Source organism: Dysidea avara, chromosome 12, assembly GCF_963678975.1.
Source record: "Dysidea avara chromosome 12, odDysAvar1.4, whole genome shotgun sequence".
Lineage (NCBI taxonomy): Eukaryota > Metazoa > Porifera > Demospongiae > Dictyoceratida > Dysideidae > Dysidea > Dysidea avara.
In genome coordinates this window covers 10643855-10666627 of record NC_089283.1, presented here as the reverse complement: position 1 = coordinate 10666627, position 22773 = coordinate 10643855, and the positions used below count along the sequence as shown (strand labels likewise).

General features: G+C 36.1%; 1 protein-coding gene across 12 annotated transcripts in view; it reads right to left on the bottom strand.

The window, feature by feature from the left end:
* Window positions 1-2735: 2735 nt before the first annotated feature.
* LOC136240801 (matrilin-2-like) overlaps window positions 2736-22773 on the bottom strand; it is a 36073-nt gene continuing 16035 nt past the window's right edge. For 9 of the 12 annotated variants that reach the window (XM_066031850.1, XM_066031849.1, XM_066031854.1 and 6 more), the window contains 8 exons: window positions 21322-21507; window positions 21195-21269; window positions 17691-17864; window positions 14663-14848; window positions 12879-13052; window positions 8316-8501; window positions 6886-7020; window positions 2736-3025 (listed from right to left, as the gene is read on the bottom strand). In XM_066031850.1, the coding sequence (XP_065887922.1) occupies window positions 2901-3025; window positions 6886-7020; window positions 8316-8501; window positions 12879-13052; window positions 14663-14848; window positions 17691-17864; window positions 21195-21269; window positions 21322-21507 (1241 nt within the window). In that variant the 3' untranslated portion in view covers window positions 2736-2900. The remainder of the gene's footprint in view (window positions 3026-6885; window positions 7021-8315; window positions 8502-12878; window positions 13053-14662; window positions 14849-17690; window positions 17865-21194; window positions 21270-21321; window positions 21508-22773) is intronic. The other 3 variants (XM_066031856.1, XM_066031860.1, XM_066031861.1) reach the window with 3 other exon arrangements.

Below are 22773 nucleotides of genomic sequence, written 5' to 3'. Positions count from 1 at the left end.
ACAGCCGGACTAGCACTATTTTCAGTTGAGTGCCGAAATCAGAGTAGTGCTCCTTCGCTCAGACATCTTTTCAGAAAGAGGCAAAAGTATCTTCATTCCTCTCTACTGCTATGTGAGAGTGACAGCGGAGAGGAGCCGAGTTCAGTAGTTATCATGTCAGAGCTATACTCAGTGATCTGGTGTATTTTGTGTTGTCAGCAATAGCTATATACGAGGTATGTTACAAGCTGTTTATGGCAACAATTGGACAGCCTAAAAGTTGCCAAAATTGGCAATTTTCGGCAAAACTTCAGGCCACCCAAAGTTGCCAACTTCAGGCCACCCAAAGTTGCCAACTTCAGGCCACCCAAAGTTGCCAACTTCAGGCCACCCAAAGTTGCCAACTTCAGGCCACCCAAAGTTACCAACTTCAGCAACCCAAAGTTGCCAATATTGGCAACTTCAGGCCGCCCAAAGTTGACTATATTGGCAACTTCAGGCAACCCAATATTGGCAACTTTTGTGTTTCTTTGAGTAACCACAAATGACGCTCAAAAGTATCCAAACTTGGCAATAAATGTACTTTCTTTTATAAAAGATGATAGAGAATTTGATTGTGGGATTCGGTTATCCACAATTGGTAATTTTGTGTGACAAAGTCTTAGAATTGCCAAAAATGGCAATTTTATAAAAGCGTGTGCAGTAGCTGCTGTTTTTGGCAATTATAACAACAGTCTAAAAGTTGCCAGTTTTGGAAACTTTGACACTTACAGTTTACCGGTATTAAGCATGAAAGTGAGCATTACAGTGTTAAAGTTCACAAAGCTGCTAACTTAACTATGCTTAGCTACTTTAGAGGAACTGTTATAATGATGCCTGAAAATATTTAAATATGATTACTAGCAATATTATCAGTGGATGCCAGGTAGCTAGCTATACATTCACTTTAAAAGCAGGAGTAGGAATATAGCTATGTAGCAAACTTATGATTTGAATGTGAATTGACCAAAATGTGATAAAATGGACAGTCATAAGAATATCTTGCTACAAATCATGCTATATAGCTACAAATCCCCAAGAAGAGGTTCCTCAAGAGGCTTTCACACTGTTGGCCAAACGTAAATGTAAGAGAACCATTAAAAAACGCATTAGATATGGACAACATCAATTATAATTCTGTTTGGAAAATGTACATCAACTGTAGTTGTAAATAATATTTCTGTTGAATCTTAAAGATACGTAAATTGTAGAACAGTGCATTGCAGCAGTAATCACCATATATATCGTACGGTTTAGATATACATTGAGCCAGCAGGCATAAACTACAATAATTATAATGCAGAATAGGGTATTCTAAATTTGTGTTATGTATATTTTGCTGCCAAATTTGGCAATATTGAGTCAAACCTTTCACCAACTTTTTGGTGAACTAGATCACAAAATCTGCTAATCCAGTTGCCAATTAAGTCCAAGTTCTCAATTTTCTTAGTTAAAATTGAGTTGTATTGCCGGAATGCAGAATGGATAGGTACAAGCACAGTTTGTGGATGTTCAAGCTACCAAATTTGGACTATAGTTTTCAGTTTTGGGGCAACTTTTGGCTTGCTTCCAAAAGTAGCCTAAAGTGGAAACCTCAGAAAATTGCCGAAACTGGCAATTTGTAAGCAATACAATAGTTTTGCAACTTTTAAAAGTTGCCAATGTGGAAACTTTTATTTGCAAGAAATTGCCAGAAGTGGTAATTTTAGTATGCATGAACAGTCCAATAGTGGGCATCAAATTTTGCCATTTTTGCAAACTAGATCCCACAATTGATTTATTCATTGGTCTTCATAAAAAAGAGTACATTTATTGCCAGAATTGGTAGTTTTGAGCACCATCTTAAACTGCCAAATTTGGAAACCATCAGCAGTTTCAGGCTTGGCAACTTTTTGATGGTTTCCAAAAGTTGCCAAAGTTAGATAGAAACTTAGTTACCAAAACTTGCCAAAACTGGCAAATTCTTAGCAGTCCTATAGCTTTGCATTACACTGCTTTATAAAGTTGCCAAAAGTGGTAACTTTTGTTTGCAAGAAGTAGCCAAAATTGGCAATTTTTAGGCTGTCCAATAATTTCCAAAATTGGCCTTGTGACATACCTGCTATATACATGTCATCACTCATGACCTCTGCTATATAAAGGGCTGGCTGCTGATGTCTGCAGTTCAGTCTCAGCTAGCTACATCAGTACCAGTACGTGATACAGACACACTTGTAGCTAACAGATGACATGGGGTTTAGAAAACCTGGACAGGACCAGACCGGATCAGGTCAATTCTTCAAGTAAGCCAATTCACACAATAGCTATAACATACAATTCACACAATAGCTAGCTATAATATACACTCTTCACCTTGTAGCTACTCTGCAATTAGCTAGCTAACTATAGTTCTAAGATGTGTTTTGCAAAATTGATGGGGTCATAAGTATTGGTGCAATAGGATTCATTTACTTACAGATGGACAAACAGCCTTTCTACTTTAAATAGTTATAATCCAGTGAAGTGTTGGGAATTGACAGTTCTGAAAATGCAGCAGATGAAACCACTTACATTACAAAGTCTATATACCTCAGTGGGATACAAGCCAGTTACATCTTAGCTATTGACAGTTGTTTTTAGTTTCACCCTTGACCCATGTAAGACATTTTACTCCTACTGTGTGTCATATCAAATATCGAAACTACTTGTTCACATAGGATGCATGCAATATGGATGACTCTGGGTGATTAATAAGGTATTGATGACTGTTCACTTAAAACATGAATTGGCTAATGAATTTTACAATGTTCTGTAAATGTTCTATATCATATAATATATAGTTCTGATGTACTAACACAACAATAGTTTACACAATCTTTTAAATTGTGGTAACTAAAGGAAAACTAACGACGACGAACTCGAAACCTAAATCTTTTTGAACCACTATCACCATTTCCAGGACAGGTAGCTCTCACAGTGATTGTATGCCTTCCTCTCCTCAGGTTAGTGTACATCACAGGATTTGTACCTAAAATTTCATGTATAAGGTTATCATTTAGCTATGTATACAGATATGATATGTGATTGTCTCTGGGAAAACTGGTCTTATCACTTATTTAAAGTATCATGAAATATCGGTTTTAAGTATTAGAGCTGCCAAAAAATCATAATTGAAGCTATGTGTACTAAATTTTCACATGGTTTACACCAATTCCATACCTTCCAGAGCATCCACTGTACAAGTAGCAGGTCTTTATTCAACACCATGGAGCCATATAGCCATCTGCTCCAATAAGGCATCAGATTACTTGTGTGGCTGCCAATGGGCTTAGGAAAAGCAGCCATCAAAAGCAGACCACTCAAGCCTGACTGATTTTGACAGCGTGTATTCACATTGCTTTGTGTTTGTGGTGAATTGCTGTCATGGGCAGCAAGACTAGTTTTGTCTGGGAAAATCGGTCTTATCGTCTATGTAAAAGTATTGAGAAATGCCGGTTTCAAGCATTGTGGTGTAGCTCGCCAATGCTTGAAGCTATGTACCAAATTTTCACCTGTTTACACCAATTTCTTACCTTCCAGAGCATCGACTGTACAAGTAGCCAACAGCTAAGTTTCCCACCATTTTAGATAAATTTTAAACTCAAGTTGACTGTATCAGATGAGCTCCAAAAGGGGTGGGTGATGGGGGCCAGCAAGAGGCTGTTTACAAAATTAAATAGTAAGGCGTAGGAATAAATTAAGAAAAGTTATGGCCCATTCAGGTCTCAAAACAAAAGGAAATTTACAGCACAGGTCTTTATTCAACACCATAAAGCTGTACAGCCACATGCAGCCATCCCCATGCTGGCCAGAGCTCCATAAGTGCCCCAGACCACTTGTACAGATCACAACTGTGCTGGGAAAGCAGATAGCAAAAGCAGACCAACTGATTTGGATTGTGAAGTTTCAATCGTGTACAATCTAATCTGCTGTCATGGGCAATAAGACCAGTTTCCCTGACCCAGTCCCAATGAAGTGATACTCTATATTACATATATGTTGCAATCAAATGTATAATGACAATGACAAAACATATAATAATATTGAAGAAATTTTGTAAGCTACTTAAGACAGCTACAGCATGTGTGCACTCTATACTACAGCTCTGTAACATTTTGCTGCAATAGGAAACCCACACTGTCACACACACTCACACACACACGCACGCACGCACACGCACACACACATATATATTTGTTATATCCCAAGTAATCATGTTATAACTGTTATATTCTACACCCCAGTAGATGAAAACGATTATAGATAGCAATTTATAGTGAAACAGCACCTGTTGAAGTTCAAAATCAGTAGAAATCAAGTAAAGCCACCGAAGTCAATGCCTTTCTATATCGTAACTTATACCACTGTCCCGTCAATTAATCTTAATTTACCTTCCCTGAAAACCAGAATAATCAGAGCGAAATTAGAAATGATGTATAAAATAATTAATAATCTTGTCAGTGTACCACATGATTGTCTGATCTCTATCCCACCCTTCTTGAGAACAGGTTACTTCATCAAACTATCTACAATTAAGCTGTAGAACTCAATCTCCCCCTTATATAGTCAACTCTCCCACACATGATCAGTTTTGTACCCTCTTAGATAATTATCATAATCACATCTGTGCATTATAATCACCTTGATTCCTGCACAGTACACCAAATATAATAATAAATCCTTGACATTTTAGACTCTTTAGCAGTGCCATACCCATCTACTCGCGATTAGTGAAGGAGACAAGAGTTCATCAAAAATCCTTCTTGCTCAGGTGAATAATTCTTGGTTGATTTAGGCACTTGTTTATTAGAGACTTGTTTTCGGATTGTGCGGAATGTACCATATATGGTAAGTGTAGCCACAAAGTACTTATATACCACATGGTATATCAGTTATATACCACAGCGTGGTGCTTAGAACTTTGCGTGGGAGGATCAAAGCAAAAAAGTGTTCTATATTTGCCATACAAGCACAAGTGTTCTATATTGGGCAGTTATAGAACGCTTTAATAGACCACAGTTCTATATCAGGTAGTTATAGAACCGCCAGGTCTATTTTGCAGGCTGATAGCCTACTGTGAGTGAGTAATCACTCATTCTGGCCAGTACAGCCAATCAACCAAGCCAGTGTAGACTGATAGCCTGACTGCGCTGACTGACCAGCCAACCCAACCAGTAAGAGTAAAACCATTGGATTTAATTTATAGACACACTTGAAGATTTCGATGATGGTTGCTTGTGGTCAGCAGCAGTGAATGTTCTTACTACGTTTTGTTAAAATAAATGGATGAGTCCTATGGAAATATTCTTATTAAAGTATCACAATCGAAACCTTTTTAGTATTGAAAAGATGGACTAAACTCACAAAATGACTAATGAAGGTGCAGCACAGTGCAACGCAGGCAAAACACAGACGCAATGCCTATTCTACCAATGATAACACTACTCTGTGAGTTTCTAATTGTTTCGTGTGTCTTTTGTTTACCTCAAGTTAACAGTTCTCTATACCAGATAAAGCACTGCTTGCCGTACAGGAAATATAGCACTCAAAGAGTGGTCTCAAGATGAATTATAGCCCACTCTTTTCGTGCTATATTTCCCGTATAGCACTCGCGGCAGTGCTTTATCTAATACGTATATATATATATATATGTATGCATATATATACTGAGGGGAGTATCCTACTCTCACATACGAGTACCAGTCATATCATGAAGTTATGATTGTGACAAACAAGCAGCTATAAAAGTGCAAGAATTGTTAGCATTATGCCACCGTGACGATGCTCAGGAAAGCTGTATTTGTGAATTTCCTGGCAAGAAATGCCTACAGAGTTGTCTAAACCCATAAGGTATGCTTGTAGACACGTGTTCAATTGATATACCCCTAAGTGTTCAGTGTCAGTAGTCATAATATGCTAAAATCGATTCACTTCTAACATCCTTTACAAAACGTATATCCGACCACATATTGAGTACTGCATCCATACTTGGAGTCCATAGTTTGCTAAGGACATAGTATGTTGGAGGAACTACAAAATCAATACACCAATTAGCAAATCTACCCTACCAAGATCATATCAGTATTTGTTATACTGTAGGCGAGAGTGTGGTGATTTGATTGAGACTATTAATATTTTAAAGCAACGCCTACAGATAGACTCTACAAAATTGTTTACCCTGAATTTTACAAATTTCTAAACCCAGATCCAAGCTCCTTATAAGATTAAATTTTTTTTGATCAATGGAATTCTATACCTAACTAATGCCCAATAAGTTAGCTAAAGACTTAACAACAAATTAAAATATGGCAAAATTAGATATGGAGCTATTAACTTGGTTGTATTTTTTCTTTGTCCATTAAATTAATAGATATTGTGTACATCTTTAATTATACAAAGAGAAAAATGGGCAAACTTGGAAATGTTATATCATAACTTCAATACTTCACGATACACTCTTCTACAGGGATATGTGAAAGTAGGATATTCTCTTTAGTTTATGTTATGAATTCTTGGTTAAAGTCACATAATGGCGTCGAGTGTTGAGAAATTAGTGCTACCCATATAGCCATCGTATTACAGTATTCCAATATATTGATAGGTACAGTATCACTGAATTCTTGCATGTTTACAAGGAAAAAGATCCTTTCCTTGCACAATTTTTGCTGAATCATGGAAGATCTTTGGGGTGAACTGCACAATTCTTGTAAGATTTTGTTATTATGTGTGCTTATTATTTGTCTTTTTTACCTAGGTTCTCCCAAAACAATCATTTAAAATTACTAGCCTTCTCCTGAAAATAAATTTAAAATTTTTCCTAATAATATAAAATCACTGTGTGTAACTTACAATTACTAAAATCTCCATCATCAAGACTACATTCTGTAATAGCAGTTTCATCACGAACTGAAAATTTCAGGGTTGCAGTTTTATTTTCTCTGTCATATTTGACTCTTCCCCTGATTCGTTGAAATATACATAGACCTAAATAGCAGAAACAGTAACTCAATATATGTACTAGCTAATGCAACAAGACCCTATAGCTTATAAATACACTATGAGCAATGAGCAGTTGTACTAACCAGCATTAGCTATAGGGAAAAAGTATTTATTGCGTCATTAAAGTAAAGTCACAGATACTGTATTGTATTTTGCTTTGGCAGGATACAGCCAAGTGTAAATAATACTTATCGACAGAAACTATTGATAAAATAGAAATTCATTCAAATGCTCTTTTAGAGTAAGTGACTACTCTATTAACATACTGTAATAGCAACTTCTTAGTCTCTGCAGTTCCCCTATGTAATATGACACATGGTAATGTGTCAGAAGTTGGCAAACTACACCAGTGTGATTATTATGAAAACCAAAATTTTCCTGCATGGACATAATTGTAGCTAACTCTATAATTTTTCTCTAAATGAAATTATTTTTAAGGGTAATGTTGCCTATCATGCAGAGCAGACCACACACCATAATTTGACCAAAATTGTACCAAGGTATATAGTAAAAACCAGAATTTTTTTGTTTTTCTTGGCATTTTCCTCTTTTTTTTTTAGTGCATGTACATTTTATAACAAATTGTATAACAAATGCTATAAATGCAAAAGTGTAATCCGATTGTGCCTTGACCTTTAGTACACACAAAGGGTACATAAAGTTCAACTTCAGTATCAAATTTTGTGCAAACCTGGATGATTTATTGACATAATATTTCTAAAGGGTAAACGTTAGACATAATAAGTAAGCATGAAAGCTATGTGCACCTTAAAATTTGTGGTAAGATCGTCCTTATAGTGGCCAAAGTAATATGCATCAAATGATTATATGTAAAGGTGGATCTAAATACAAGTGTTGAAGAATGAAAAGAGTACCTAAAATGTATTGAATATCAATTAGGTCAGTTAATTGATTATGCAAAAAATAACTGATAACTGAAACAATTAACTGGTCAGTTAAATATCAGTTTACTCAGTAAGGCTTCACAGCTCTACCAAGAGGTTCATTTACTTAAGTACTAGAAAATTAACAAGATTATACCTTTACAGTGGCCAGCACATTTATGTAACTATTTACTCCATTTTTTTTCTGAGTGACTGTTCTATTACAATATCTTAATCACACATTTGCTATGCATGTTTCGTTTGCCTTATATCTCTGTGACTACCACCAATAGGCACTACCATAATAATTAACGTATCTATAAACTGATTTTCAAGATTTCTTTAGTGCATAACAAGTTTGGCATAAATGTAAGATTATTGCATTCATGTACATACCTGGACATTCACTTGCATCTATGCATTCATTATTATCCTCATCTAATACTGTTCCATTTGGGCAAACACATCCATAATCATCACAAACCCGAGGGCATGGTCTAGGTACACCATTATTACTACAAGTTGCAGCACAGATAGTCAGTGGAGCACACTCTATCCTGATCTGTCCCTTTACTGGACAAGCTATGAAAAAATTGTAAGGTAGACAATGATAGATACATTACACATCTACAAGAGTTCATAATATATGTTGTCCTACTCTCATATCCCTGTAGAAGGTCGGATTGTGAAGTTACAGACACTGTATGATACAATGACAAAGAGATGGAGTTTGTGGCCATAAAAGTGCAGTAATAGACAAATTTCATAATAAGGAAAAATTAACTGTTGTCCCTAGCAACCTAATTTTTACATTATTCATAGGTGTCAATGTCTAAAGTAACTTCTCCAAGTTTTAAAAGGATAGTGCATATAAATCATGAATATGACATTTTGAAGTAGTAATTTTCCCATACATTGTCTATGAGAGGGACACCAATTGCCCCTTTTCGGTAATCACACAATCATGGGATTCAAAGAATGTAGTATCTTAAGATCTATATACACTATCCAAGGAGAGATTATTGTTAGCATTCACACATACAAATTATTAAAATTGACATATGAATTCTTTGGAATTTCAGTTTCTCCGTATGTTGAAATACCTCACTTATGTGTTAGCCCAGAAGGGCAACTGTAACCCCCTTACATAGATAACTGCACAAAAACAGCCATACTGTGAAAAAAGGTGCGGTCTTGAAAAGTGTGGGTGAAATTAGCATTGATATCATTGGGAAGGTATAAAAGCCGGAACGGAATGGAGCCGGAACAGAGCGCACCCCCTCCTTTAATTATTTTTTATTGTCATAATTACATTTTGGGTTCATTTTCTACATATAGCTACATGATTTCACCTCAGCTGAATCAGACCTATCGTTGACTTCTACACCAACTGCATCAACGATAATTTATCATCTCCAAAATTAATAGTGATGACAGCTACCTTATCAAGGTGTATGATGATTCATTGTATCCTCCTTTTCCCAATTGTGGCCAGACAACATAATTATACCATACGTACCTTTAATATGGCTAGTCTATGGCAGTAGCAATACGATATCATTTCATAGCTATAATGTACGAGACTCAAGATATAGCTATTGCACTGTTCAAGCTAGATTAAATTAGATAAACTGCACAGCACTGCATACAAGTGTGTGATTTATACAATTAATAACATTGGAGGTACAGTACTGAACTCGGGTTCGCTGGCGGCTACTTCTACAATCTCTACTTAAGTTGTAGCTATTCAGCAGATTTTGTTGCTTTAAGCTTGTATCTTCACTTAAGTAGTGTACGTCAAAGTCTATCACTGCTGTTCTCTATCCGTCGTCACCAAAATGCAACTGAGCAGGGCAGAACGTGCTACTGTCACGTGCTATTAGCAGTGCACTATTTGGAGATGATAAATTATCGCTGATGCAGTTGGTGTAGAAGTCGACGATGGGACGATAGGATTCAGCTGAGGTGAAATCATGTAGCTACATGTAGAAATGAACACAAAATGTAGTTATGACAATAAAAAAATAATTAAAGGAGGGGTGCATTCCATTCCGGTTCCATTCCGTTCTGGTTTTTATACCTTCCCGACATCATTGTAGCCATTTGTTGGCCACCACCTTTGATTTCACAACTTTTTTCACCCAGCCTTTTTAAGGCCACACCTTTTTTCACAGTTTGGCTGTTTTGTGCGGACATCACTTCTTTTTGTAGTTGCAAGTTCCAAAGCCAGCCTATGGTTGACCTTGATAATTCCTTTTAACTTTTTCCCCTTTACTACAAGAATCATCGAAGACTTCGTGGCTATATGAAAAACTGAAATAAGATGAATTTTGAAGGTGCGTATACCCCAATGATAGCTGGGCAGATTCAACTCAAATTAGGAATGGGAGATTCCCTACCCTGAGGAAGCTTCCACTGCAGAAATGGTTAATTGTACCATTCAAGCACTATGGATACATGAAAACTTTTTATTATTATTCCCAGGTATGTATGGGAAAACCACAAATTTCTAAATGTCATATCTTATGACATATATATGCAATCCTTTAAAAATTTGGAGAAATTACTTAATTACTTCAGATGTTATCACCTAAAAATAATGAGAAATTCAGGTTGCTAGGGGCAATGGTTATTATTATGCACTATAAAGCCTTACTATGAAATCTGTCTATGTTAGCACTGTGTTATACACTCGTAATTCTCAGGAAAGTTGTATTCATGAACAGTTGCCTATGCAGTTGCACGAAGGCACTAGTAGTTTAGTGAGAAACACTGAGCGCTTGAGTTAGTTCAATTGCTAGCAATGTTGTTAGACATGTGTTCAATCGATATTATGTTCAATTATTGACATCATTAATTATACAAAGAAACCCAAAAGTGTTACATCATAACTTCACAATACGCCCTTCTACAGGGGTGGTATATGAGAGTAGGATACTCTCAGTATATATACAAGTACAAAATTTTGGAATATTCAACTGCGCTGCACACCCCAACTATCAATTATCTTCTGAAAAGTGAAGTATATGCTTCATTGTCAGCTATGTTCAACCCGTTACACAGGATTACAAATCAAGAACAGTTAGAAAAGCACCTCTACAATCAAAGTAACCACTATGAAAAATACGAACGATTTCCATTACGAAGGGAAGCTATCACATGCTACCGCCAAACCGACACCTTTCGCTGTCAGCAAAGACGAATGGGATACAAAGGAGGGCACTGGTATGTCCATGATGAATGCATTGTACATACTGCGGTATGCCAAACGGCACGTGTCCGACTGAAGCGACGTCGAACAGTGAAAAAATCAAGCCCATAGCTTTAGCTGTTATTGAGTTACGCTTGTCTGTTACGCTTGTCTGAAGTCATAGTCAGCTACTCAGTCAGTTACTCAGTCATTCAGTCACTAGAAAATTCCTTTTAATTTTTTTAAAATTTCATAGCAACTTGTTGAAAGCATTTCAGGTCAATCTGAAGGCTTGTTTGCTATTAGTTTTACCTAACCAATTGTTATTTTGTTAGGTAAAACTAACAAAATTTTCCTCCATTGTCATCAGGGAAAAGTGAGGCTGGTTTTTGGGTGATGTTTTTTCACGGGCCACGCCTAAACTTTTGTGGTCCCTACTATACAGTACTATCATACTGTATGATACTATCGTACTGTATGATATTATGAACTCTTAATATTTAAAAGTTAATTATATTATTATTTTGTACAATCCTGCATTCGCCATGTGTAGGGACCCGCCGATTATGCTGGCATAATTTTGAGCATAATAGGTACCTAAAAGCATTGAGCATAATGCCAGAATAATAGGTTAAATATTTGTACGATAGTGTAAATTCTTGCTGACAATTGCAAAATAAGATCGATATACTCTAATAGAGCAGTCAGTAACTCTAATAGAACAATCATCAAACTGACTGTTCTATTAGAGTATATCGATCTTCTCTTACATGCAGGCATGCAGCAAGAATTTATTATTTGTGTTCCAGCCACTCATTTTTTTCTTTCTATACAGTGTTAAACTAGTAGCAAAGCATATGAACTAAGGCATGGACATTGAGCATGATCGAGCATAATAGGTAAATATTGAGCATTAATTTAAGCATAATAGGTGAATTTTTTAGCAGTGCAGCATAGCATAATAGGTAAAATTATGAGCATAATCGGCGGGTCCCTAGCCATGTGCATTAATGAAACAAATCTACTTGGCCAAAGTGGATGATGCAATTTCACATTGATAAAGCTTGTAGAGTTGGGAAGTCTGTATATTATAATGCAATTCACACTAAATTTTGTAACTACTAAGCTATTGTATTTTCCTCTTCCAAGTATTTATACTGTCGTCACAAATGTTTGAAAATGTTCTATGGAAATACGGTACCCATGCTATTACAGCATCCACACATACTAGAGACTTCAGTGATTTCTATCATAGCAAAAGCAGCCAAGCAACAAAATGGAGTGTGTGCAACCTTTGGAAGCCTGAGTGAAAAGTGAAATCAAAGATGAATGCTAATGCTGATAAATTCTGTGTATTATTAGCACTAGCATCATTGCAGCCACTTCTTGGCCACCACTTTTGAGTTCACAATTTTGCCACCAAGGCTGTACCCTTTTTTATAGCTTGCATGTACTTCACTTTTTAAAGTATACTGTATTTTAAATACCCGAATCCAACCATCAACTGGCTTTGAGGCTTGTTTTTATCCACACTTCTTATCTACAGATACAGTGATGATTATGGAATACACAAGTTACATACACAAGTTACATGTACAATAGTACTGTATTGTAGAGTTCAATTTCTTCTGATAGAACACACATATAATGTTCTAGAATTTCCATTGGTAGATCTATGAAATTATTATTATTGAGTAGAGCCAATTCTCACATCCAGAGTTTTCAGAGTTAATTGTTAATTCACTAGTACAACATTACCCTGTACATACCACAATCCTTTTTCATCACACATTTGTTGTTTTCTTCATCAAGAATCAATCCTCTAGGACACTGACAACCAATTATACATTGTTTAGTACATGATTCAGGATTAGGTGCATCACAAGTTGGATGACAAGCAGTTCCACACAAAGTAAATTCTTGACCTTCCACTGCACATTTCACTATACATAAAGAGGTCAATTAATGAACTAGTTACAGTACTGTATGTGTGTAATTAACATAATGATGCATGAATGTAAAAAAAAATCTCAATGGCATTCTTTATTGTCCTGTGATAAAGTGACAGCTAAACATAATGCAAAAAGTCTTGAATCATAAGTTTATATCGATATTACTGACAGGATTTCAAAACTATATTATAATTTGTAGGAGTAAGGCTTGAAGTGAAGCTGTTAACAATCGATATAATATGCATACAATTTACACTCTAATAGAACAGTCAACTACTCTGATAGTATATCTAACATTATTTCATTGAAGCTCGTTCTTCTTGACTTGTGCACTGCTATCTCACTGTTCTGACAAACATCCTGCTATGTCAATTGTTTAAAGTTGAAATACACATATCATATGTTTTATAGACTGAATCAATTTTTTATTGGCACTTTTGATTAAGTTTCAGTTAAAATTTTTACTGAATAAAGTTAAATTTCCAAAATATTTCCATGAGGGTATGCTCCTCAGACCCCACTGCTATGCTTCACATGTTGAGTGTGCTTCATAGGCTACATGAGTAGTATCAACCATATACCACTTTCTTAGCCCCAATTTTATAATTTACCTTTAGCACCCCCTTGCAAAGGTGCCCATGAGGAATGCTGTTCACATGTTGTATGCAGTGTTAGCAACATAGATGGCCAAAATTTTCTAAAGCAATTTAAATATATATACAATATATTACAAAATTGTAAATATTACTCTCTTGTAGATTTTAGAGCTGTTAATCCATTGCTATTACACCACACAAACAATAGCTTCAACTATTGCACCAGTTCAAAATGTATATATACAAGTTCTATTATTGATACTTGATGTGATACTAGAGGCCTGATAGTCTATAAGCTAGGGGACTATAGTGGTGAGAGAAGAATTTTGACATTACAGATTTATAACCTCTTCAATTAAAAACCGGCATAAGAACAGATGTCATGTAGAGCAGGCTACACAATAATATTTGACCAAACTCGCCTCTGCCTAAGCCATTCTCAAGGAATATGCAACACACCCCCAAACTTGTTTTATTATCTTTCTCTCTCTCTTAGTGCATGTACATTTTACAACAAATGAATAAGAGTGATCCGATTGTGCCTTGACCTTTAGTACACAAAAAGGGCACATAAAGCTTAACCTGACAGTTATGATTTATTGACATATTATTTGAAATTTCTACAGGGTAAACCATTAAAGAAAATCTTGATAGATAGGTTGACTATTATGACAGTGGTTTAAAAGAAATTATCCACAGAGCCATAGCATAGCAAATGTGTGTATTCTAATAGAACAATCATTCAGAAAAAAAATGGAGTAAGCTATCATTGCATGCCTAAATAGCTACATAGTAGCATAGGCCACAGTTAACCTGTAATAAAGTAGCTACAGTCTTCAGTTATTCTTTCAGGTACTTAAGAAGGTGACATCTTTGGTGGTTTGCCTGGTTGACAGTTTAACATATATTCCTGGATTATGTGGCATACCATGTACATCAGATACACTTACTTATTATTTCTAACAAATTTGATGCAAATGTAAAAGGTGGCTTTCATGTACGTACCTGGACATTCACTTGCATCTATGCATTCATTATTATCCTCATCTAATACTGTTCCATTTGGGCAAACACATCCATAATCATCACAAACCCGAGGGCATGGTCTAGGTACACCATTATTACTACAAGTTGCAGCACAGATAGTCAGTGGAGCACACTCTATCCTGATCTGTCCCTTTATTGGACAAGCTGTGACAAAGATACACATGGCCAAAGTGCATGATATGATGCATTGCTGCACAAAAAATGGTGTTACCCTAGGGTTTCATGCATACCAAGCATGACATTTCCTTGAGATTTACAAAAATTCATTGCAAGTTATGTGCAAAATTCCTGGTTTAAAGGAAATGTAAATGGAATTGTGTGAGGAATTGTCACAATTAATTTACATTTCGTTTATAAAGGTATGTGCCAAATTCCATTCAGGAAATGCACAACAATTTTTGTAGCAAAATGTTACATTTTCTAAAGTTTCATGTATAGAATTATCATGCAACTTTTGTGCAGTGCATTGTTTATTACATTGATAAAAATGTAGAATTGTATCAAAACACATAATACAAGTACTGCCAGTGGGTGCATGATAGGCAAGTGTGTATTTTACAGGAACCAAGAAAATGTCATATACTGTGATCATGCCTTAGCAGAAGCTAACCATTTTTACTATGCTAACTCCCTAAGGGTAGGGCACCTTACATTCTAAATCTGCCCAGCCATTACTGAGATATGCACCCTTATGTATAGTTAGTCCTATTTTCTTTGTAGAGAGACAATCATTATACTGATGAAAATATGTATACAGAACAACTAGGGGAAAAAGCATGTGAGAATGTGACCACAAAGTGGGGGCAAGGCAGGTAAAAGCATAAAGAAAAAAAGTATTAAATAAATCTATAAATACAAAATTATGGACAACTCATTACAATGTCTTGCCAAAAGTATTCTTTGAGAGACAGAAATACTGGCATCGGCAGCATCATCTAGCTATTTCTTAACATCAGATTTTAACTTCAAACGAAAAAAAAGATAAATTCTTTACTTGGTATTAAATAGTGACCAATAACTGTTATTCTTTATCTAATTGTTTCTGCACCACACAGAAAAATCGCAATAGCATGCACAAGTTATAATTGATTTACTTTAAATTTGGAAGGTAGCACAAACATATTACAGCACGTTATTTTATTGTATAGATTGAATATTAAGAGATTAATGTATGATAGTTTGCAGTAAAAAAAATCCTTTCGGGAGAATGGAACAACAAAATACAATATTTTCTTTCTTCCTGTCAATATACCTAACCAGATTTTCTTGGCTGCATGACACACTACTGGGGACCTGTGAGAAGGCAAACGCTTGTATTATGAGCAAACAAAGCTTACTTCCAAGAATTCATAATGTTAGTTCCTGTTACAGCTGACATTTGTATAAATTATCTATTACAATGACCACCAATAGTGAGTATCCATTTGACATTGCACTAAACATTTTCTGTATAATCGCAGGTTATTTTTGTGAATGTGTGAGGTAAGAGTCAGTTACAAACCAAAGAATGCTGGCAAACATAAGAACACTGGTGCATTTGTTACGTTATTTATTGCTTATTAATATTGCTTGCTTACGAAACAGGACCATTAAACTTCAGCTGCTTGTTGGCTTGTATCACAGACTTAACCCAGTCCCCTTTTGTGGTAGAATGAACTAAACTATGATTGTAACTTTAATTGGAACATATTGTATACGTGTTGACTGTTGAATGAATCATTAATCACATTGTCTAATGTCACACCTTTATTCCTGCTCTTGAATTGGCTATTATTATAAGTAACCCACTCAGCATAGCAATTTTCCAGTCTTTTTTTTAAATTGTGCACAATCACAAAATCTTGCATGAGTGCCATTGGTTTTTGTCTCCAAATACATGGCATCTAGTAACTGTTACTAACTTAAAATGACATCAACAGTTACCCTCTATAAGTATACAGAAAAAGTTGGAATTTTTAACTAGAGTAGGGACCATATCACATCGATAAAAAGTACTGAAACAAGCTGGAGTAGTAGTGCACGATATTAAATCACAGTAAAACAATAAGAAGTGTTATATCCCTACTGTGCATTTCCATTATGGTACCTTGAGAACAGTAGGGATATAACACTTCTTATTGTTTTACTGTGATTTAATATCGTGCACTACTCCAGCTTGTTTCAATACTTTTATCGATGTGATATGGTCCCTACTCTAGTTGAAAATTCTGTATACTTGTTTGTTAACTTTTTTGTAAATAATTATTATGGCTGGTGAACCCACGCATACCGCATCTGATATGGCGCCGCGCGCCCCAGCCACATGTATATCAATTATTGACTGAAAAGTGAAATATCTATTATGCTTCGTTGTTGGCTATGTTCAACCTGTTACACAGCAGTACGAATCAAGAACTGTTCGAAAAGCACCTCTGCAATCAAAATAGCCACTATGAAAAATACAAACGATTTCCATTACAAAGGGAAGCCATCATGTGCTATCGCCAAATCGACACTTTTCGCTGTCAGCAAAGATGAATGGGACACAAAGGGACACTGGTAAGTTCATGAAGAATGTATTGTATGTACTGCGGTATGCCAAAAGGCACCTCTCGGGCCAAAGTGACGTCGAACAGTGAAAAATTCAAGCCTGTAGCCTTAGCCGTTATCAAGTTATGCTTGTCCAAAGGCATCAGTCAGTTAGTCAGTCAGTCATTCAGTAGAAAATTCCATTAAATAATAATAATAAAAAAAAAATCCATAGCAACTTGTTGAAAGCATTTTTGGTTGATCTGAAGGCTTGTTTGGGCTTAGTTTTACCTAACTAATACTGCCTCATCGACATCAGGGAAACTTGAGGCTGGTTTTTGGGCGATGTTATTTTGTGGGCCATGCGTACCCCTTGTGGTCCCTACTATACAGTACTATCATACTGTATGATATATTTGTGTTTATTGTCACATCCTAGTGCATGGAAGTTTTCAGTTGATTCACTAGCATTACATACCACAATCCTTTTTCATCACACATTTGTTGTTTTCTTCATCAAGAATCAATCCTCTAGGACACTGACAACCAATTATACACTGTTTAGTACATGGTTCAGGATTAGGTGCATCACATGTTGGATGACAAGCAGTTCCACACATAGTAAATTCTTGACCCTCCACTGTACATTTCACTATACATAGAAAGATCAGTTAATCATTTCTTTATACCTAATTGCAGTATGCCTGTAATGATGCACTAATATCATACAGTACAATAGTATCATACAGTACAATAGTACTGTATAGTAGGGACCATAAAGGTTTGGGTGTGGCCCATGAATAAATCATCAATCAATACCCAGCCTCTGACTGCGATGAGGCAGTATTGGTTAGGTAAAACTAAGCACAAACAAGCCTTCAGATCACTTTCAACGAGTTGCAATGGATTTAAAAAAAAAATTGATTAAACAGCATTTTCTAGTGACTGACTGACTGACTGACTGACTGACTGACTGACTGACTGACTGACTGACTGACTGACTGACTGACTGACTGACTGACTGACTGACTGATACCTTTAGTAAGTCGATAACGGTTAAGGCTAAGGCTTGATTTTTTCACTGTTCGATGTCGCTTCAGTTGGACATGTGCCTTTTGGCATACCGCAGTGTGTACAATGCATTCAGTATACAGCTGGTTGCTATTTAACCAATCTGCTAACAGCCTGTTGGCTTTGTTTTGGGTTTCGACAGCATCATTCTGCTTGTCCATAGATTTGTTGTCTCGTAATAACACAATATAGCTACAGCAATCTCAATCACATACTGGCAGCCAAATCTCACCTTAAATAGTGTGACATTGCACAATTGATTGTGGTTTTGGATTTCCCTATACTTTGTGCCATTTTTGGAAATCACTACTTCAAATGTTGTAAGAATGACTACTCTCTAAAATGGCAAGCATAGGAAATCCAAAAGCACATGCAATACCACTCTACTTAAGGTAAAAGTATTGAAGAATGTCAGATTTAGTTGCTAATGAGAGAGTTGCCATTCTTAGCAGCATTTAAAATAGCCTGGAAGTTGCTAGTTTAAGAGTTGCCAAAATCTTTAAAAGTTACCAAAACTATTCAAGTTGCCAAAAATGGCAAAAAAGCAGGTTTATCAAAACCTGCCAAAATTGGCTATTGTCCTGCTATACCAATTGATTATTATTGAAATCTTATACCTTTCATATACTGAATCAATTCTTTATTGGCACATTTGTTAAAAATTCAGTTAAATTTTTATCAACTTCAGGTTAGATTTTCAAAATTTACCCTTAGGGGCATGCCCCCAGACCTCCCTAGAAAGAACATGCTTAACATGCTAAGTGTAGATTTGTACACTGTATGAGTTGTATCATTCGATTTCTGAGTTCCCACTATAATGTTTGTCCAATTAGCACCCCTTGTAAAGTACTAGATCTGTCCCTGATGTTTGCTATGTATACATATTGTATGCAGCGTTAGCAACATAGATGCTAACTATGTGAGGCAATGTGTGCAATTTATAGGGCTACAAGGTGCATTGCACTTATATACACTGTGAATCTGAAGACAAAAGAAATACACTGTTGATAAATCCCAATGCAAAGCCGAGGGGTTTATCAACAGTAAAATTCTGATGACTGAAGATGAGGGGTATGTATATAAAAACAATACACTGATGGTTCAATTCATAATTATGATTATAGCAACGCGTACTACATGAAACAAATACACTGTAATACAACACACACACACGCACGCACCGCACGCACGCATGCACACACACACGCACGCACGCACGCATGCACACACACACGCACGCACGCATGCACACACACACGCACGCACCGTATGCACGCATGCACACACACACATGACTGGAGTGATTGGTTACCCGGCGTTACCTGGTGTGGTGCGGGCTATTATCCTGTACTGGCTTGGGTGATGCCCACCGCAGGCTATTAGCCTGCAAATAGGAACTACATATGTTAGTATCTTGGTCTCAAACCACAGGTGATTATACATTATATATCAAACAGTACAGTAGTAATGTTGAAGTAGGGATTCCCCAAAAATGATGAGAGCCGCTTAAAATGCTACCTTTAAAAAATCATCCTAGAAACATCTTACATAATGAAAATCACCTTCATGGAATAATATTAGTCCATCTAACATCAAATATATGGCATTAAAAACAAGAAAACACTACAGGGGGCTGGATACACATATAATTAAAAAAAAATTATTGGAACTCAAATTTTCACTTGCCTGCTTGCCAGCCTGCCTGACCACAGTTGCAAGGCTGGAGGCCAAACAAAACAGCACACAGTTACCATTTTACACCACAATATCAAATTCACCAGTGGGATGTGTCTTTTGGAGTTCAAACAATTGTGTGCCCTCCGTGCCTTGTCTTTCCTTTTATCCTCAGTTAGGCTGGTTGTCCTCCTCTTGATGCAATGAAACCATATTGAGGTGTTAATTTTAATATCAACACTTTCCTTGAGCAGCATACATGTATTTAGATGCCACAAACTTATTTATGCACTTACACTACACTCGGTAGATACTAACGATAGGTTCAATGCCAAGCTTATTAATGCGGCCTTGGTTGATTAATAACAATCAAGCACCAAAACTACACCTCTTAAATATCTATCACAATGACACACCTGTTATTATTGGCCTAGCTGTATTCAGAATGCTTGCACAATAAAAATATGAAATAGTGATATACCTGAAAGGCTGACACTAAGTACTCTAATACAGCAGTCACCCTAATAGAATAATCACACAAGTATGGCTGCATGCTATAACAAAAAAACCAAACAAACTAGTATTAATTATAAAAATGAAGTGGGGATCCAAGCAATGAAAAAGTAGCAAAACAAGAGATGAATGATGGTATTACAGTATAGCTCTGTGGGAAAATCTCTACTTTGGTATAGAACAAAATGATTGCTATAACATGCCAATGTAGGAATTTTCCCACCAAGCTATGCTGTAATACCATCATTCACCTCTTTTTTTATCGTTTGGATCCCTATTTCATTTATAAATTAACAATTTAGTATATTTATACTTACCAAATCACTGGTGAGCGTATATATATACTCTCCTGTTTCCAGGTAGGTGTATATTATTATATGAAACTTCAAACGCACCGTCAGGTGTATATTTAGGCATATATCCCTCAAACCACAGGTAACTGTATATTCAAATATGCCACCAGATGTAGTTAGGCCTATAGCCCTCAAGCCACAGTGATATGCCTAAATATTATACACCTGGCGGTGTGTTTGAAGTTTCACGTGATCATGGTATATGTATAATACAAAATTGTAAATGTTACTCAAATGTTGTAGCTGTTAATCATAAACCACACAAACAGTAGTCTCCAACTATCCCACTTGTGCAAAATTTGTATATACAAGTTACTGTACTAATATAAGGAATTCAAAAATTAGATTATGAACTATTTTATTATGCAAACCTGATTGTCTATAAGCTAGGAAGCCATAGTGGCCAGAGGAATTTTGACACTCATGTATGCTGTATAATAGCCTATCTGTTAGCATTATATCATGGATTACAGGCTATATTCATATTTGAATAAGTACCTGGACATTCACTTTGTTCCACGCACTCATTTTTATCCTCATCTATGACTGTTCCATTTGGACACATGCAGTCAAAATTTCCACACTCAGGAGGACATGCCTGAATTAAATCATAATTATCACAGGTTTTTGCACAGTTTGCAGGTGGAGCACATTCCATCCTGACCTGTCCCTTAACTGGACAACCTGTGAATGGTAAATGGTACCAATAATACTGTCTGTAGTAGAAAATATAATTTATGAAGTATTATCTGTGAACATGAGTTACATGACCATTTCTAGAAGTGATAGATGGGAAAGAGCTTTGTGCAACAACTTGTATACACATGCAAAAACAGCTTGGCTAAACAAAAGAGCACATTCACAAAAGTAACTGGCAACTAAAAGAGCTGATATTTGGTGCAGCCAAGAATGTCTGGGACCAAAAAAATGGCCTTAATAACGAGGTACTGCTGGTACTCATAAAGTACTGCTTAGCATGCAAAGTCTGGACCAACTAGAGGTGGCCACTATAACGAGGCGGTCTTATTAAAGAGCTGACCGCTAAGTGAGGTTTCACTGTAACTATATTTTAAGAAAATCATTGGTCTTTATTGCAGTAATTGTTCAAACTCTAATTGGTTAGTGATTTGGCTGCCTTGTTAATGGTCAGTGAGGAGAAAAAAGGTGACCCAAATTACTAACTAATTAGAGTTAATTAGGCAAGACTACACAAGTCAATGGTAAAGGACAATGTTAAATTTTCAAAGAATGTAACATTCATTCTCAGCTGCACCAGATATTAGCTCTTTTAATTCGCAATTACTTTTAATTTCATGTACGTGCCATTTTTGTACAGCCAAGCTAGTTTTGCACGAGGATTTCACTCATGTTTGCGAGTATTAGGTACTACCTAAGATATAAGGCTTGTAAATATATAGAAAACTATGACTTTAAAAACAAAGTACAGGTTGAAGTTTACTACTTGCTTAGTACCAGCAGCTGGAAAGACAAGTCATGAGAAGCATTCCATCTCTACATCCACATGCTGTCTGGTCATACGACCACCTCTTTTGCTGTTCATTATGATGATAGCAAGTTGATACTGGTAAGGATTGGTAAAAGGGGCATAAGGACTGAAAACTTGTACATCAACTTATGCACAATGTTGTTGCCAGGCTGAAAGCAAACATCATGACAGCCTTCAGCAAATAAGCAATGCCATTACGAGTTTCGCTATAACGGAAAAACAAGAATCTCCAGACAACTTAAGGCAAGCTCATATTATATTATATAGTGGTAGCTAGCTACAAGGTTTTTTTGCTTGTTTTGTAGATTTAGTGCATAGCTATTTTAAAAATTAATCTCACCAGTCTATCAGTTAGGGTTTAATTTGGTAAACCAGCAAATACATCACAGTGCACTTTGGCAGATTTGGTCATGCTAGTGGTAGTCTCTGTTTCTGTCAGGAAG